Source organism: Bombus impatiens, unplaced genomic scaffold (assembly GCF_000188095.3).
Source record: "Bombus impatiens unplaced genomic scaffold, BIMP_2.2 scf_1506, whole genome shotgun sequence".
NCBI lineage: Eukaryota > Metazoa > Arthropoda > Insecta > Hymenoptera > Apidae > Bombus > Bombus impatiens.
In genome coordinates this window covers 332,183-351,303 of record NT_177925.1, presented here as the reverse complement: position 1 = coordinate 351,303, position 19,121 = coordinate 332,183, and the positions used below count along the sequence as shown (strand labels likewise).

Here is a 19,121-nt window from a genome sequence, read left to right as displayed (position 1 = left end):
TACGGGATTTCGTCTCATCCCTTATTCATGAGAGATTTTTCTTATCCGTTCTTTTTGTTCCCCTCTCTCCTCTCTTTTCCCTTATTCAGCGGCAAATCTCGGGGGGTGGATCCGGGATTATTCTACTTGCGCGAATTATCGCGTTTCTTTATTACCGAGATCAGAGGAGGATCGCGATGCGCGTCTCGATGGTTACCTACGTCGCACCGTCAGTGCTTACAGGAAGTTTGGTAGTTTTCTTTCTGGTTATCAGGTTGTATCCTAAGTCGATGCAAAGATTCACTTATTTACGAGTACACTAGAAAACGCGTAAAGCTTTAAGCTGATACGCTTGATACATATACGAGCCAACTCGGAAGCTGTACCGATCCATAGCTTGAGAAATAGAGGAACGCAATGGTGACCGAGACGATATTTGAAATTTATCTTGGAATTAACGATCGACTGTGCGCGATGTTCCCGCGATGGATAAATAAAGTTATGGACGTTTTGGAGAAGTTAAGAATCGATTATATTCTTCTGACCTGTAAGGTCCACCGAAACGTAGCTTCCGGTAGGTTGTCGAACCACCGAAAACCAAGGAAACGGAACCGCGTTGTTCGATAGAAAAAATGGTCGGGAGAAAAGATCGGTGTCGTTATCCTGCGCGTTAACAATTTTATCTGGTGCGTGTAAACGTTGCGGCGTATTCGACGACGTTCTTTGTCCTCGCGTTGGCGCACAGCGGAGGCGAGTATACGAGATTTTCAATTAATGTTACTTTATGGGACGGGTCGAGCCGAACCGTGTCTTCCTCGATTTTTGTCGCGTTCGTTTTCTACCGACGCGTCGGGGGAATAAGGAGATACTGCCAACTCGTGGAGATAACTAAGATGGCCATGAATTAAGGCTGGCTGACACGAGGCTATCCGAGGGCGGACTGGATCCGCGTTGTTCGTGAGGAGGAACGAAAATGATTCTGAAAGCGACGCCAACGAGAAACTAAGGGGGATAAGAAGAAATACAGCGGTGCTGTTAAAAGAACACCGTACTGTACAGGACGTCCCACGGAACGATAAACGTAATTCTACAACGTCCACATAAAGGATTATATTGATTACCGAGCTCGGATTCGCCGTAACGACCGTGTGTTTTTCGACGTCGCGCGTTAATTGGAGGTCCTCCGGAATCTTCCTTACTTTCCTTTTGTCTTCTCGTACGGTAAGATAGAGTTATTTCAGTCGTTTTCTCGTTTTCGACGTTTCTTCTTGCTGCCTGTGTAACGCACGGTATTTTCTGATTTTTTCCTTATTATATTTACAATCTGATAACGTACGAGAAATATGATTATTTTACGCAAAGTTCGAGTATGAATTTTATGTCGTGGCTTGGCCAATCCAGGCGACAAAAGTGCATTGTTCGCTGTTTCGCTCAAAAAATTGTCGCGCGACTTGGAAATAACGTTTAATCGGGAAAATTTGGAATTTAATATCAAACGAAATGAAACAATGAAATTACAGCGATCTGTTTATATAACGAAGTCCTCGCAGGTCAGGATTATGCAGCGAGTTTGGTTATTTTTCCCGTTTCCCGAGCGTCGCATACCGATATCAGCTGCCGGTTCGGCTGGAAGCACTTAGAGTTTCAGTAAGCGGTAGTTTATGAGATCTTAAACAAGCTATGAAAAAGGTATACCACGAGGACGGCTCGGCCGCGAGTAGATAATCGTGGAATATAGTCCCGCGCTCGTGATAAACCATACGTTATTATCATACGAATTACCATAGTTCCTTTGATTACGATCACGAAGAAATCAATTCCATAGTTTTTGCTATAACACCTAGCGATATCGCTTCTCTGTATTACCTCCCACGATCTTTCATAAACGTTATTTCTTTCAATAATATTTACCACGCTGATAGATCAATCATTTTTCTCAATATCAGCGATGCATTTTGCGACACGTTAACGCGTTATAAGCTCGTCCAAGGAATACGAAGATCACGGTACATTTGTATATCGATCATCCGATGTAACGTCGCTTTACGATTAAACAGGAGGGTTTTAAATACGACGCGATCGAAAATGAAAACGACTGTTGGTCCAAAGACGCAAGATCTTTTAAAATTACCCGATAAGTTCCTATCTCTGACGTTTTAATAGCACAAAGAGCCATATTACAAAAACGTTAGATGGATGAAAAGACACGTACGTTTAGCTGCAGAATTAAATACGAAAACAACGTGGGTATATACTGGGTATGCTGAATTTGTAAAACTACTATCCTACCAAAAAGATAGAAAATGTGACTTATAACCTGCGTAGTGCTCGCGTACAACGTTTAATTATATATTCATTATGAGAGAATCGCTGCGATCTGTCCATTGTCTCGCCCACGTTGGTAAATTCGAGCATGCTGGGTAGCTCTGCCATACTCACGATCGAGTATCCCCCTGGTAGGGGTTGACGTGTCGTTATTTATGCTTCGCGGCTCTCAATCCAGTCTCCGACGACAGGCACAGCGGCATAAATCCCCCCGTTCTCTTGCCCTGCCTTGCCACACTCTCCGCCATCATTGGCTGTTCCTCCGCTGGTTCTCCGTGTTTCTGGCCTGCGATACAGCCTTACGGACTCTCACCCTTAGCTCTCCTCCCCCTGGCTGGTTTCCCTGTCGTCTCCGGCCATGCTGGCGTTAAACAGAGACACCAAGAGAGAGAGAGAGAGAGAGAGAGAGAGAGAAAGGGGGAGGAAGAGAAACAGAGAGAGCAGGGAAGCGAACGCAAAATCGACCCAACATCGGCCAACCTTCGCCTACGACCACAACGACCTCGTGGAATTGCAACGCCCGTTGTAGGTTCACCCTGAACGATTCGCGAGCCTCGCCTCTATCCAGCGGAAATTTATAGCGAGCTTCACGAGTCCCGATATCGATCGGTGCAATATTAATAAATTGAAATCGGTGGAAGCAGCACCGTATGTGCTGCAGGAGAATATACCGTGGCGCGAACATCGCAGGTGAAATTTTCGTTTATACGCGGGCTCGAACGCTCCTCTTTATATTGGGTGCGAATGATATTCGAGTTTGTACCAACGAGGACGATAAAAAGGTTTACACGCCGATTTATGGCGGCTAGTCCGCGGGGCCGGAATTATCGTCGCTCATTAACCCATTAAACGCCGCCGTTTCGTGTTCGAGAGCGGGAGAAAAAAAAGTTCGTTTAGAGTAACGCTCCTTCCGTTGCCTTCTTCGCGTTCCAACTCCAAACGGTTTGATCCTCGAACGAGGGTTGAATTCGATTTAAGGTCTGTATCGGAAACGGATCGTTCTCATATATTCTCAACGGAGAATTCGCCGAAAGTTGTTACCTCTCCGTTCGTTTATTCGACGTTTAATCGTTCGCGGGCAAATGGACGCGAACGGGGTGTCGGTATCTCAGCCACGTGACCTTTCCCTTCGTCGTTATTTCGCTATCTTGTTTCCATAGTCTGTTAATTAAATGGCGGCAGTATACGGGCTTGAACCGTGGGACGAGGTTCGATACGGAAATTGCTTGAATTCTCATCGCGTTCGGCGATAGGAACGATGGGGTGGGATGAGAAAATGGACGGGGAGAAAACGAAGAGAGAAAGAACAATCCAGATCGCGAATACGATGGCTATGTGAACCCGCTAGGAAATAGTAAAAGCAAGGATACGATGCCAGTCGCGAACGAGATAACTCTTTTATGCTTCTTCGGTTCGTAGCGCGGTAAAGTTTTTACTTTGAACGACCAGACTGTGACGCGTGGAATTTCCGCGGCGGCCAAGTCGAATTTTGCTTCGCTTTCCATCGTTCCATGGACCAGGAATACCATGAGCGGAAAAATATCTTGTAAAAGTACCGAGGAAATTGAATCCTCGTATTTACGACGGGGATACTGTATCGCAACGCGGACGATAAATATTTTTGCAGCAGGACTCGATGAAATACGCGCTCACGAGGCGTTGGAAAAGGGGGTCGGTGACCGTGAAATTGAAAAAGTTGCCAAGGCCCTGGAACACCAAGAGTGTCAGCGTTGGCAGGAGGCGGCCATCGAGCTCTGTAATTTACGTTCATAAAACCCCACGAAGGCTCGGCCGAAGCCTGTCGAAGGGAATACCATTAGTCGGTCGTGAATTTATTTTCATTTAGTTACAAGAAAATTGCGCGCCACTTTTATACCTTACGTACCTTCTTTTGCGCGCTCGAAACGTGTCTATCGATACCTATGCTCGTGCCTTCCGTTTGCGAGAATCCTGATTTTCCCCCGAAACCATCGATACGAACAAATTTCAACAAATTCTTCGAACATCCAAAGACAATCTCTTCTCTTAGAAACGATAAACGACGTATGGTTGAAATAACGATTCGAACGTTTCAGAGGCGTCTGTTTAATCGAAAGAAAAGAAAGAAGAGAAAGAGGCACGAAACGGATCGTGATATCGGAGGAGGGTTGATTCGAAGAGGTCCTGTATGACGCACGCAACGCACACAGGATCACGATGGAGCGACGGTGGTGGAAATAGAGGCAGGATGGTATCGCGAGAGGGGCGACAGAGGAGGATTAGGGCGGACGTCCATCGGGACGAGGTGGCTGAGAAAGGGGAATGGGATGAATTTGCGCCGTGACAGCCGCGCAAGGGTGCAACGACGCCGACGCAGGATCCACGGAAACCCGGAACCGCGGCCGGGATGCCCGTACACCATTTTCACTCGATTCGAGAGGTGAAGACACTTTTACTTATGTCCGATCGCTTGTTCCGAACCTATCGTCGTCTATCCTCGGTAACGTCATAAACTTCGCTAGTTGTTTGCCACCAGTTCTCGTGTCGTTGTGTCGCGTTGTTCAAGAGGACCGTTCGTTCCCTGAGTTGCTGCGGGGCGAAATCCGGCGATCCTCGCTTTCTGCTGCTCAAACGGTGAGTGTTTCGAGTTTCGTTTCTTATTTGAGTCTTTAAAATCTTGTGCTCGTACGTATCTACGCGGTAAAAGGGAATTTTAGCTATCGAATAAACGAAAATAATATTCTGCTTGCTGACTACGCTTGTCGCAACGTCAATTCCTACGATACGAACGAAAAGTAACATTAGATGGTAGAGAGAAATCCGAATAGACTTCCATTACATACGCCAATTGTCCATCGACAAATTTACATAAACAGAGCTCTACCTTATTAATAATTATTTCGAGATTTTTAAGCTTCGGTTCTTTTCAAACAAAGGTTTAAAACGTTCGTTCCATGCCGTGGTAACGCTGTAAATTAGCGAACAATGCGAGTAAGCAGCGCTCGACGACACAGACGTATACGACAGCGGTTCGGTTCGTGATTAACGATAGCGACTAGCGACAGGAGAGAAGACGTCGCTACGATACCATCGTCTCCGCTGAATTTTTTAGACGTAACTGTACTTGACCGTCGCGTCGGCGTCCATTACTCATGGCAGTTGCTGGTGGAGAGGTTACTGCTCGAATGTGCTCGCCTAGAATCGTTTTGACGCGAAGAAATACGTAATCGTTCGTGCTGGTAGATTTCAATCCCGCGCCTGCAACTCTTCGATTCGTTATTTTTGTTTCTCGTCCGGTGCAAGCTCCGAGGACGCGGACGCGAGTGTGTTTCTTCTCGTTCGACCGAAATTTATGTCACAGTAAAGGGAAATTTATTTGCCGTCAAATTCGTACACATTAAACGCATGTACGGTGTCCTTAGCAAAGACTACTTAATAATTCTTTTACAACCAGCCGCCGGGTATTTTGAAATAAAGTTTTTAAAAGAGCCGTATCGCTTTCGAACGATCCCAAGTTTTACTTCGTTATTTCTTATAAATATTTAGTATACACTGATCGAAGAAATCAACGCCTTTCAACGCCGATGGGTACTCTACCGAACGTTAATTCGCAGTCGCGATTATGCTTGATCGATCATCACTGCTATTATAACAGATTATGCAAATATACGATACATCTAACAGAGATTAATGCCGCACGTAGGAGGACGGATGGATCGTAAAGTTCAAGATGTTTAGGAAATGAGTAAATATTCCAGATTCGTCGCATTTCAACGACATTCAGCGTCGTCTTCTGCCATCGAGTGCTATACGTAAGCTCCGGTTAAGGAGCAAATATCGTAACTCGATTTAACTACATGTGTCGATAACTGCAGAATTTGCCGCGTAAAGTGAGTCTACTAAACGTTGTTCGCTCTACGAATGTGCTTCTAAACTGTTATGGAATTATAGGTGTTAAATAATTCAATTTCTACCACACCGACGCAATCGAAATGTCTCGAGTTCAACGTTGAATTCAAGTTTCTATGTCTATCTACGGCAGTATCCAATTTCTACCGCATCACAGAAATCTGTAATAGTCGATCGAATACTTTTAAAGTGCCTGTTAAAGTGTCGTGCTTGATATCGATTGACAAGCAGCGTATTTAATTTTGATAAGGTATCGCGTGTTTCCTCGAAGAATCTGCACTTTTAACGGGAAATTTAAATCGTTTTTGATACAACATTCGCTTATTTTTACGACGTTAATAATACAAGAACGTTCCGTCACGTGATGTTCTATATGTGGATACATCGCACAACAGGTGTGATAAAACTTAACACTGTGCACGATGGTATTCGACAACGTTCTTTCACCCGCTGCATCGAACGACAGTGCCGCGGGAAGAAAGCAAAAGTACGCGCGTTGAAGTTCGGCGAATGATACATGAGCATCGTTATCTTTTACAGTGACAATAACTTTGGTTCTAGCACCTGTTCCGCCGCAGTCACGACCGTTTAATCGACCAGATTACGTACGCACGAAACGACCGGCCGCTATCGAAGCAAATCGTGCAATAACATGTCGTAAAAACAATGCGCGTCCAATGATACCCATTGTCCCTTCACCGACATTTTATAAATCAGCGGAAAGGGTTTTGCGAAGCTCCGAGTTGAATAAAAGTTTTGAAAAATTCTGGTTACCGCTTCGTCCATCGCGCAGCGTACGCGTCTCGCTGTGAGTACGAGGCACGATCATTGGCACGTTTCTCCTAAAAATGTGGGACGTTTCACCGAGAATTCACGTGGCCGGATTTCACTTTCCGTCGTGAGAATTGTAGCATTTCGGGCCGCAGTCTTTTTTTCTTCCTTTTTTCTTTTTTTGTACAAAGGCGGAAGCACTCGCACGACGAAGGCTTGTCTAAATTTCTACAAGGTCGTTCTTTATTCTTTCGTCTCGAATCTCGGTTTCTCTCGAAATCCGTGACCATTTCCGACAACAGTTCAACCGCAATCCTTTCCTAGGTAGCAGGACAATCCATTCGGTTTGGCCACTGTTTAAGAACGTTTCATAGAATGTATCGAGGATAGGAGTTACTCGGAGAAACCTTGAGGCAACAGGAACCGTTCAGAAGCTATACTAATCGGTTCCATAAATTGTGAAAGTGGAATAGTAATATAGTACTTAGTAGAAAGTTATAGTACTTGGTAAAATTTCTTCGCTTAAAATTTATGATTATTTATGGAATTTTTCGTGATAGGTAGATCGCGTACCTTTGCGTAAATTTTCATTGCCGCGAATAAAATTGAAACGATGGAGCCTAAGCAGAGATTTCTTTCGCATATTAGGTGTTACAACGAGTTGCTTTATAATTTGTCTATTGTACTTTCAAATGTCCTGTAAATGCATAAATATCCTCAGACTTGTAGCGAGTAAGTACCGGATAAGTGTAGCTAAATAATTTATTTCTTGAGCAGTTGGACTGATAAGCCGAATAATAACATTGCCGATTTATGGAAAGATCTTTGAAATGAGAAAGAAGCGTCCACTCGTGATAATAAATGTTTCGAAAAAGTGAGTCATACGTCAGGAGACACCGAGGATTTGCTACTGTATTCTAAAGTACTTAACTCGACGTGATAAAGCCATTCGAGATTGTTCGAGTATTTCGAGCAACGTATGTAACGTCGAAAAGTGCTTGGAAACACAAGAATACATCGGAACAGAGTAAAGAAACGGCACGTGCTCATTATGCCAGGCACTAGGCGTCAGGTGAGCGAGGACTTGGAATAGCAGGTGCAAGAGACGGGGAGACGCTACAAAGGCTTCGCGTTTTCCATTGAACGTGAATAGGCTCGCGTGTGACGGCAATAATGAAGTTGCGCGCTTATGTTAATTAAGAAGTTAAATAGAAATAGGCGCATAAGCGCGTTCGCTCGCGGGCTTCGTCGCTATCTCCGCCGGTACAGTTAATGTTCCTTCGGTTAGACGCGATAAGTTACGCTCGCCAAGTGATAATCTACCGCTTTAAATCAACCCATTTATATTTCATGTCTCGTTTTTACGCAGCCCGCGATCGCTGAATTGTCGCGAATCGATTCCTTTTGACGTCTTAATCGCCCACTCTCTCGCACGAATCTATCGTAAATAATTCGAATTACCTTTCATTTTTCGTTTCTTTCATTTAACACGTACCTGTCGTCAAAAATCGAGTGTACGTAAAATTCAAGTTTGTCAGTTAATACGGCGAATGACTATCCTTATTTACAGCGGAATAAATATTCCATAACCTATTAGATACTTACGCGTTACTATCGATAAAGAATATTTGCCGAGATCCACTAAATAACGATCGCTGTGAAGGATGAAAGCGACGACTACGGTCCGGCACGATACGTATGGACCGAACGGAGAACTAGAAAGAGTTTGGGACCGTAATCGAGCGTTTCAATGCAATACCTGCAGAAAAGATCCGCTGTCGTAGACCCGACACGTAATGTTTGACGTGGTGCTTAATAGATCGTAAAGAGGGTTTGAGTATCACGATAAATATAACAACTCTTGCTGTTTGTATCTTAGCGTTTCATGCTTGACCGCTCGTACCTGCACAATGCCAAGTGATCTAACTAATTCACGAATAACCCGAGCATTTCCGCATACAGCGTGTCCACGTGCGAATAATCGTTTCTTTCGTCCGGCTGAGATCTTGTCACTCGCCAAACGATTTGCGACTCTGTGCAGATCTTTCTCCAAAAACCAGGCTGACCATGCGCGTTCGTTGAAAAACTTCCAAATCCTTTATATCGATTTATTTATCAATTAGGTTCTTTCGGTACACATCTTTAATCGTCTTATCGTCTTTGAAGTTGTTAAAGCTCCCATTAACGTGGGGATAAATACAATAATGCGATAATCGTAAGAAAGATTGGCGATTCTACTGTCTTCTTCCAGCGAACGTTTTTTCGAGACGCGGCTGAAGTTGATACGCAAACATCGCGAATTTCGAACTTTAGTGTCGTGTAATACCTGCTCGAGGAAGCGCAACGATCGACTACTTGTAAATTATAGCGTACAGAAGAAGTTGTGCACGCGTGTCTCGCGTATCCTGCACGTCTGCGTGCAAGATGAGCAACGAAGAGGAATAAGAGGGGATGCGAGTCGTACCCGGGGCTTTGGCTGGCTCCGAGAGATCGATTCGGTACCCAGCACGAGGTAACCTCCGCAGCTTGCTTTCCTGTATCGTCGTTTCCCCCTCTTTTTCCTCGAATCTCCCTTTTTCTCTTCTCCGTACGAGCACTATGTCCTCTCGACAACCAACGTCGCGGTATTCGTCGCTGTCTTTTTCGACCACTCCAATGTTTTTCTCCGATAGATCGGAGCTTTTTCGCCAGAGTTTTAACGATCGACGGCGTGTCGGAATGTCTAATATTTTTCTTTTTTTTTAAACATGCCACTTTTTATCTCGGATGTAATCATTAGGACGATTTATAACACGATTGAGAATCGAAAACAGCAGTAATCCTATTAACGAATTATTTTCGGTATTGTAGCGGACTCGAATCTTTATCCTTGTGGATTTTTAGATGAAAATAGCGTTGGATATATTTACAAAGAAATTTCGGTGTGTACGAACGATACGTGTATACGACTGTTTTGTATTTCGTATCCAACTCTACTGGATATGTAGGCGCGGCCCGTGACACGAGACAGAACTGGCTCGTATTTTATTTCAAGTGTCAAACCCCCTCGCGAGCTCGAACTCTGCGTGAGAGCGTTCCGTTCGTTCGAAGGTTGAGAAAGAAAAGAAAGAAAAGTGAAAAAAGAGCAACGCCGACATCAGCGATGGCGTGAATAATAAAACCAGTGGAACGCGAAGAATCAAGACAATGTGTTTCTTCCTAGTGCAGTCGAATTAACATTAAAAATAGAACGCGATACGATGAGAAAATACGCCGTTTGAAAGAGATCGTCTCTTTCTTCGACCGATTTATTAATCTATCCGAATCGTTAAAAATTTATCGAAGCTTTCTTTATTAGAAAGAATGTCAAGTTTTAGGCGAATGGCTGGCAAGTAGAAATAGAATTATGGATTCTTCTTTTACTCGTTAGCCGAGGATATAAATATCCACCCTGGTCGAAAGTCGATTCTAGAGAAACCACACCCTGTGGAATAGACATTTGCGTCGCCTTCGATCGGGGTTGGCCCAACCTCGAGGTAGTTAGAAAACAGGTTTGACTTTTTTAAAATTAGTCGAGCGTGGAAAAAGGTCGCCATTCCAATCGCGGACGTCTGCTTTCGAGTGCGAGGAGGGATGCACAGGATCTAGACGAATTTTAATGGCGTCGATTAAGGGTCGTCCACTTGCGCGCGTTAAAAATACATCTATCTTTGGGTTACGGAAAACGTACGTCTTTATTTAAAGTTGACACGCTAAGTATCTCTGCTTTTCTACCCTTAAAATCGCGTGACTCGTTCCCAGAATACGAAAGGACAGAATTACGTTCTACATCTGTCGTTTCGTCATTCGCGTTTAAATTCTCTCTTCAAAGGATATTTTCCGGCAAACGGAAAATCGCCGTTCGTACAACACGACTTTCAAAATCTCCTATTTCTGCCATTTACGTTTTCTATATAATTATCAATCATCTTCGATCGATCGCTTAGTTTTCTATATCGAGTCGACCGTCAAGTTGGTATATTTTGCGTATTTGTTGTACATTTGGTGTATTTATAAAGCTCAAATTACGTTGCAGAATCGATCGTTAAGATCGCATTTGCCATGTCTATAAACTTTCAAGCTCGCTTTTAGACCGACTTGGGAAGAGAAGCAAGTTACACTGGATCGATAGGATGCTAGGATCGATATTCGATCGATTTAATTTTGCAGGATAGGTTTTTAAGATCGGATACGCGTTCCATACGCATATAAACGTTCAGCTTCGTTGTCGCGATTCTTTGGAGATGTTTCGCTATCGCTAGGTAGTAACCGAACACGAACGTACTCGGTCGTACGTCGATGTTGTTTTCGCACACCCGGTATACAGAGCCGGTGGAACAGCAATCGGCGTATCGGTGGTGGGGAGGATTCCGGTCGGTCGTAGCGATGCGACGCGATGCGTCGAAGCAAAAGGTTGCTGATCCAAGGAGCGAGTCGCTACCAGTGGTAGGGTGAAACGTGGACGCAAATGGTGGGGATCGGTATTCGAAGTTGTTCATCGGCTGTTCGGTCGCGGTGGTAGGGAGAAACACTGCGGAATATCGCGTGGAGAATGGAAGAGGGAGGGGAAGTTGAAAGAGTGGGGCGTAGAATGTGCGCGACCGAACAACTGGTTCAGTGCGCGGTACGTCCCATCCAGAAACCATGAGTCCCGTTTCACCAACGTGGTCCATTGTTATGCGCTCGAAAAGTAACAGCGGAGTACATTGTTGGCGACACGCAGGCGCGCACCTCTTCCTTTTGTAATTCACGTTCTCGTAGACGTGCTGCGGAGTACCTTTGGCAAATTTCTTTTTCCCGCGCCGATCCACCGACGAACGATAGCGGAAAGCGCATCTCTGGCAACCGCGACGTCGCTGCTTCCGCCTTGCCCCTCTTTCTCCTTTCTTTTCTTCCACTCTGTCGCTCTCTGTCTTTTTCCGCCGCGTTGTTTCCACTCCGTGTATCGGGACCTTGATCGTCGACCATTCCCGCTAACTGTAATCGTTCTTTTCGACGAGAATCGAGTGGCCTTCGTTACGACGATACCTTGTTGTTTCGTGCGAGTGGCGGCAAGTCGAGTGATAACGACATGGAGAAGGTAGTTGGACGATAACTGACATTTCAGACGACGGATCCGCCGCGTAATGTAGGTTTACGAAGCAGATAACGCACGGGTTCGGTCTTGGTCGATTCGTTGTTTCGAGAAATGGCCGGGACAGAAGTGTGAGTGAGAAACACGCTGTTTGCAGTGATACGTCGGCCCGGCTGTGATCTTCTTGGAATATCGACGTTCGTCCGTTTGACACGTGGTCCGATGGTTCGTCCAGCGACTCAGGGCTGAGGTAATCATTCAAAAATAGTATTATACCGCCTTTAGGATAAGAAATATATTTTATATCGAAGCTTTTTTCTCTCCATGCTCGAATTTAATCGAATCTTTACAAGCCTTTCCGTACAAACTCGCTGTAATTAACCGTTCGTTCGCGTTACGTACGATAACGTCATTGTCTCACGGTAATCCCGCGGCAAGAGCAAACGAACGGCAACGTTATTTCACGCTCGAGGTGTTAACGTGGAAACAACGCTGTGTCGTGCGAGACCGCCGCGAACAACTGGTCAAACTGGTGACAAACATCGAGAGGACGATCGTAGGTGCTCCGCGTGTACGCGCCACGTGTCTCTCTTTCGTAACATGTAATCGTATTATTAACGGATTCGCTGCTGATAATTTCCGCGAAGGTGCGAATTCTAACGCCAACATCGCCGGATGTGACCGCGTGCGGCCAGCGAGAAACAAAATTGACCGATCCCAGGCGTCGGTCGTCGCTGCACCTCTGCGTTAGACTTTCCCATCCGCGTGTTTGCTTTGGCAATTAGGCAACAGTTCCGGAGATAGGATAGAGTCACTCTGTGTAAACCGCCGTCGTCGAATCTCTACACATAACGGAACGCGCTTCTTCGTCGATCGCCACGCATCTCTCGCATATTCGTCGGAGGACGCCGATTTTTCGACGATTTCCCGCCACGTTGTCCTTCCTTTCTTCCACTCGCACGATCGAATTTCCACCATAGCTGGTAGCTGTCTTCGAGTCTTCCTAACGATGGATGGCCACGAGGACGCGAGATCATCGACTTTACTCGCTTGCAACTCGAAGCGTTTTAAGCTTCGTAAAGCGTAGCTGTTATCTTCGCCGTTCAGATCTACCCTCAAACAGAGTTGGACTTGATATTCTCGCTCGGCTCGTCCAATTGCCAATTTCTTTTCCCCCTTAATTCTTAATCTTCGATGCGTATAACGTTTCTTTGCCGTATCCGAGTAAGTCGCGTCGTACGTTGGGTATAACGCTCGCAGGACGAACAAATCTCTCTATCCACGGTTCGATTTCTTCGGTTCCGTTTACGAAGATATAAGATGCAAATCCGCGGTCTATCAATAATGTGCAGAAATATGACATAATTCGATTCGTAGCGCTTTGATTTACCGGACGGTGTCGATTACGCATTGTTTAAATCGTATAGCAATTATCGCGAATTCTATCGTCGATTTATAGCCAAGCAGTCTGCTCGGCTCGCGATAGCAATTAATCGCTGCAGATCGAAAAATATTATCGCTCGACCTTCCTTTGAAATTACACTCGGCGTCCATTCGAATCGCGCTTCGCGATACTCGTTGCTATCCCGCAATTTTATTGCCGTCTGACGTCATCCGTTCGCGTCCGCGTATCTCAAAAAGCGTATTTTTTTTCTCTTCTTCCTTCCAGCGTATTATCAATGCACACGGCCGCCGATAGATTCGGCTGATCGCCTGCACGTCCAGACCGAACGTATTTCAACGAGAATGCGCGAAATCTTTATTGCCGTATGGCAATAAACGATATATCTGCGTGCTTCGTGACGGAAATTATCTTCGATCGCTGCGCGTAAGACCGTCTGATACGCCAACTTTGCTTCGTTTCTATGCCCGAGCGTCTTTAATCTTCCTCTTCTTCGAGTATTTTTCGAAACGTCCGACGCGCATTTCAAATGAGGTGAAATGGTGTAATAGGTATTGAAGTACACTAGGTGATATTTAACCAATAACGTTTATTAAACAAATAACAACAACTGACAATTTGCAATTAACATCGGCTGATCGTTAACGTCGATAAACAATAGCGTCGTTCGGTTGATTTCTCGATAAAAACGTGCCCGTTTCTTTCGTCTTTCTCGTCGCGCTGCTCGTGGTCGAATGTGCTTATTTTTTCGACCGAACTGATTCTTTTTCCGTTGCCCATCGATATCCCCACTGGCGTGCGTTCGTTATAAGTGCCGTCGTGGCTGGCGCCTGCATGCCCTTCAGAGAAATTCGGCTGAAGGAGCGTGAGGATATCGATGACAGATTGAGTGCGTCGTGTCGCGTTTTGTATCGCGGAGCCGTTAGAAAGTTCCATAGTCCTTGTCGCCACACAAAGTTCGTCGAATGTTGTACGTAGAAACGATTAGCACGGTGCCTGGAGCTAATTTTTCTAAACTCAAGATCGACGTGGTTTGCGTTGCGAGTACGTTTTCGTTACAGGAAGAACATCGTTGATCTCTGGCAAGGGTCTACGAAAACGATGATTCCATCGTTTCCGTTTCACACAAACCGGCGTATCCCTCGACATTGGACCTCCGAATTATCGTAGGAAACTATTAGCATTCTTTCCCATAACAGTGCCCGGTAGGCTCGTTGGGGTCGTGGCGTAGTTACGTTTTTGGTTAAAATGGTTCAACGAAACTGAACTTGACGAAATTGTCCATTTTATACCGTAGAAGGTCGAGCGCATGACACGCCGCACTTTGTACGGATATTTTACGAGATCGTTTCATCGCAGGATATCGCGATCTTCGTTTCGTTTCGTAACAGCGACCACTGGTAACGAATCGTTCGTACCTAGTTGCAGTTTCTCGCTAATTTCGATTAATTTAATCGTCGATAGCACGATCGAAGCTTCTTCTGTAGGAAAGAAAAGGACGAAACGCGGTTAATTCGAACGGGTTCTTGACCGATTAACGCGATTAAGACCAGTTTAGAGGAGCGGTTATACGACGGCGTATAGGAAAGACGCCAAGACGATTTGTTTATTTGCACATTTTTCCGACGTTAAGTGGCAAAATGATTTGTGTATGCAAGCGGCGCACGCGACCGCGGCGTTAGGCCGGCTGGTATTGGTAATATATTTGTAGCTTCAATCTCCTATAGGGTCATTCGTGAGGATTTAAAGTCAATAATCTCGTTACAACTCACTACCGTTCACTTTTAAGAGAACAGTATACATAACTCGGTGGTAAGAGACACGATAAACCTTAAGTGTCGGTTTGCACGGTAATTCCTTCGTCCGTAACCATTATGAACGGTCGTTATCGCATTACCTATTGACCTTATGAACAGGTGAACGATGATTCTCGTTTCTCGTCCCGCGGAACTCCGGTGTCGCGTAAATGAAATTGTTTCGTTCGGGTCGCGCGAACCTTCCCTTTCGCCGGGTACCACGAATTCCAAACTTTTTCGAAATTTATTCGCCCGCGCTGAACGTAAAATCGAAATGCAGCACCGTTGCGTTAGCCATCTTGCGCTCTCGTTTCGCGCGATAGACGTTCAACGTACGATAGAGACGGGACACCAGGTATACCGATACACGGTCTTTTCGTATTTTTGTCGAAATCAGATTGGGGATATTTTTGAACGTTCGAGGAATATAATTGCGTGGAAAAGAAAGCTTTCGCATGGGTGGAAGAATCGCGAATCCTTTTCACGTTACCCGTGCCTGTTACCCGTGCGAGTAAGGATGAAACACGGTCTTAAAAAATAGTCTTAAACGATAGTCGTTGGAAGTAGAGTGGAAATTTGTTGACCAAATAGTTAACGGGAACGTGGTGAATGAATTAAGTATTGACCGAGCAAATGCAGCAGGCGATACTAAAAATTTACGACTGTTGTCTTTGCGTTTAGGATGCACGAATCATTCGGTTTGTGTAAAGATCTTACAATTTTTACGGCGGCCAACAAACAGGTGTAGGCTTGGTTTACCTGTTTTCTTACGGCAGTTCGCGAGTTTACCGATCCAAACCCGTGTTTCTCAGTGATATACCTAATCGTTTCGTTAATTGCTCGTAAATCGTATATGAGACCATACGTAACGCGCGCCACGAAACGTAATATAGTTTCTAAACGAGACGAGCCGTTTCCTAAAACGATAATACAATTATCACGCTGATAATTTCCAACTTTACTCCATTTTCGTAAAAAAGTTTCAAATTAAAATTCGCGATAAGTTCCACGCATCGTTATTCCCCGATGGAGATTATACGTGGCGTTAGTCGATTCGATTCGTTTTCTACGATGGAGAAACGATCGAAGGAAGTTAGGACACGCTCTGTTCGAGGCGGCAACGGCCATGTTGAAATCCATGATGGCCGCCCTTATTTTTCGTGCGGCAGAGCTTAGGTCCATGGAAGTCCTGCCAATAGCTTTCACGATGGTATCGTTACCCACCCCTTCCTGCGACCTATCGTTTCTTCGCTAGCGAATCCTTCCCTACCTCTCTTCCCCCACTCGCTTGCTTCCCCACCAACGGGATCGAACGCGGCGGCCATCATGCACGGTCTGCGCGCGCACGCGACATCCGCCGTTCTTCGGACGTCACGTCCATTCTACGGTGGAAGGATCGCGCTTAAAACTCGCGGCGGAAAAGCTCGTTATTCGTAATTTTCTTCCTTGTTAGAAGGGCTGTTTTAACGAGTTCGAAGATTAAGAAAATTGATGGTTGTTATAGGAAATCTTTATGTAGGTTTATGTTCATAGAGTCTGTAGTATCGCGTTCGTTGATTATATTTCACTGTGTTATATTATGTATAAACAAACGCGTAAATATAAATCGTTATCGTTCGTACGTAAAAATTTCTATTTCGTGTTGTCAAGATAGTTTCCTTGATCGATCACGGTAGGTTATACCTTCTACGAGAGTACTAGAGTTGATCGATATAACAGGTCACTGATATATCGATACTAGGAAGCCTAAACAACGCGTCATTTTAGTACGTTAGAATCGACGTTCGGTGGAATGTTTATTTGGACGCGTTCGTACCATGGAAAGTAGCATATTGGATCCTTTAACTTTCGTCGATAATACCAGTCGAAACGAGTAAGGAAGATCGATGTACCTCGCGAACAATTTATTTAAGACGCGATTGTTTTCCAAGATATCTACGATTTCGAGCATACGCGGACGAACGATAGCGCCGTGTATATCGGGAAATTTCAGCTGTTTTCGGCATTTGTGAATACGCAACGTAAATTTATCCACGGTTGACAAAACCTTTCTAACATTTTTCTATACGGCGATGGTAAAACAGATCAAATTTCCCGTATCGACTGTACAGTCGTTCGAGATACCGGCAGCAAAGTGGGAAATAGTTGGAGCAGACTCCGCTAGGAGTGCTGCCGGAGAATTACATCGTTTCCCATAAATCGATCGCAATTCCTGTACATACTTTTATAGATAGCTTCGTACCTCGTAAATAAAAATTCGTACGATGCGACGAAAGGACGATACGAGTTTTCGCGAACGAACGATTTCTTGCGGAGCGCGTCTTTTACATTTTAAATTATTCCCTGTTAATGCGGCAGTAAAAGACGCGAGGTCGCAGTTTTACTCGCAGGTGCAATTACCCTCGAAGGTCACGATCTCACCCTCGCGTGCCCTTCCCATTAGCAGGTCGCGCCGAACGTAATCTCATCTTCCAACTTCTTTTTCAGAAAGGCTATTTTAATTTTTTTCGCAATTTTTTTTTAGTAAGACAACGCGCTCAGAGTCGTTGTCGATGCGTGCATCGCGAGAACGTGCCGACGCTCGCGTCGATTGTAAAACGCGGTGACCATGGGATAGCGGAGGCGGGACCGCGAAACAGAATCGCGTAGGTGCTCGTTTGTTCGCGCTTCGCGATATCCGCGAGTCGTTCCGTCGATCGCAACGTGACAAATTCGAGGTAGACGATTGGCGCCGCGAACGTAACTCGAATTGCATACGCTCTAATCGCGCGATGTCGTTCTAGACGCGCGTCATAATTAAAACATCGTGGCTGAAACGTCGCATAGAGACGACCTTGTCCGTGAGCCGGTACGATCCAGACATCGCACCGTTTGCCATTTACCTTCGCCGCAGGCCTCTTTCCGACATCGACGTTGATCCTCGTCCAAGCTATTCCACGATAATAACGCGTAATTGCTTACGATTCGTCCTCTTTGTTTCCGTTTCCTCGATCGTGATTTCGTCTCGACGACGTTACGCCGATTCTCTGCCAGTTAAACCGCAGCGAGTAAGATCAATCGAAGAAAACAGCGATTTGCTTTGTCGGATTGCAAACGTTTTGCATCGTCTGAATCGATCGCGATTGGCAGCGATTTAGAATTACGTTATTCGCTTACGTACGATACTATGCTATATAGCATCGTTTCGTAGTACTCTACGTCGATTTCGAAAATTTGCCTCGTCTTCGCGCGTTCCTCTGGATTTTGGAATATCCTATAAGAGAAGATTGCTTCGGCGTCGATTTGCATAGATAGATACTCGAGGCAGAGTTTAATTATATCGTTTCACGTGACCCGGTGAACAATTGGCATTCAAAGTTCCCAGGATGCGGATAGTGGGACGCGAGTTTCGAGAATTTGAAATGCACCGCGTCGTATCCTACGACTTTCCACCCTATTTCGTTCTATAGCGGTCTGGCTACGTGTTTACCGTGCACATTCGCTACGCTCGTACTATACACGTACGAAGGTAAAGAGCAGCGGCCATCGATTTCTGCTTACTTTAGAGACGCATGCGTGGTTAACGTTGGCTCTTGACTCGCGAGGAGTCGTCGGGTCCTCGTTCTGCCAGCTTCTTTTCCCGCTAGACGGCTAGACGATCGTTCAAAGATCCTGTACCGCGTTATCGGCTACTTGCCAACCAATCGTCTCCGATCCGACAGTTTCTTTAACGGAAGATTCGTTTCTACGCACGGTTCACCTGTCGGACGCGATACGAGCTTTCAAATACGCGGATGCGCGCTCGACGCGTTCGAAGAAGCGTCAAAGCGCTTTCTCGCGTTCGTTTTAATTTTACGAAGCAGCCGATTCGCCGGTGAGAATGCGATCG

General features: G+C 45.3%; 1 protein-coding gene across 6 annotated transcripts in view; it reads left to right on the top strand.

Moving 5' to 3' along the window:
- The window catches only part of LOC117152412, an 83,035-nt gene that overhangs the window by 11,451 nt on the left and 52,463 nt on the right, over positions 1 to 19,121 (top strand). For 2 of the 6 annotated variants that reach the window (XR_004462794.1, XR_004462793.1), the window contains exons 1-2: positions 4,596 to 4,723; positions 4,820 to 4,917. Coding sequence is in view for 3 of the 6 variants with exons in the window: in XM_033324148.1 (XP_033180039.1) it covers positions 4,611 to 4,723; positions 4,806 to 4,917 (225 nt within the window). In the remaining 3 variants the exon portion in view is untranslated. The other 4 variants (XM_033324148.1, XM_033324147.1, XM_033324149.1 and 1 more) reach the window with 3 other exon arrangements.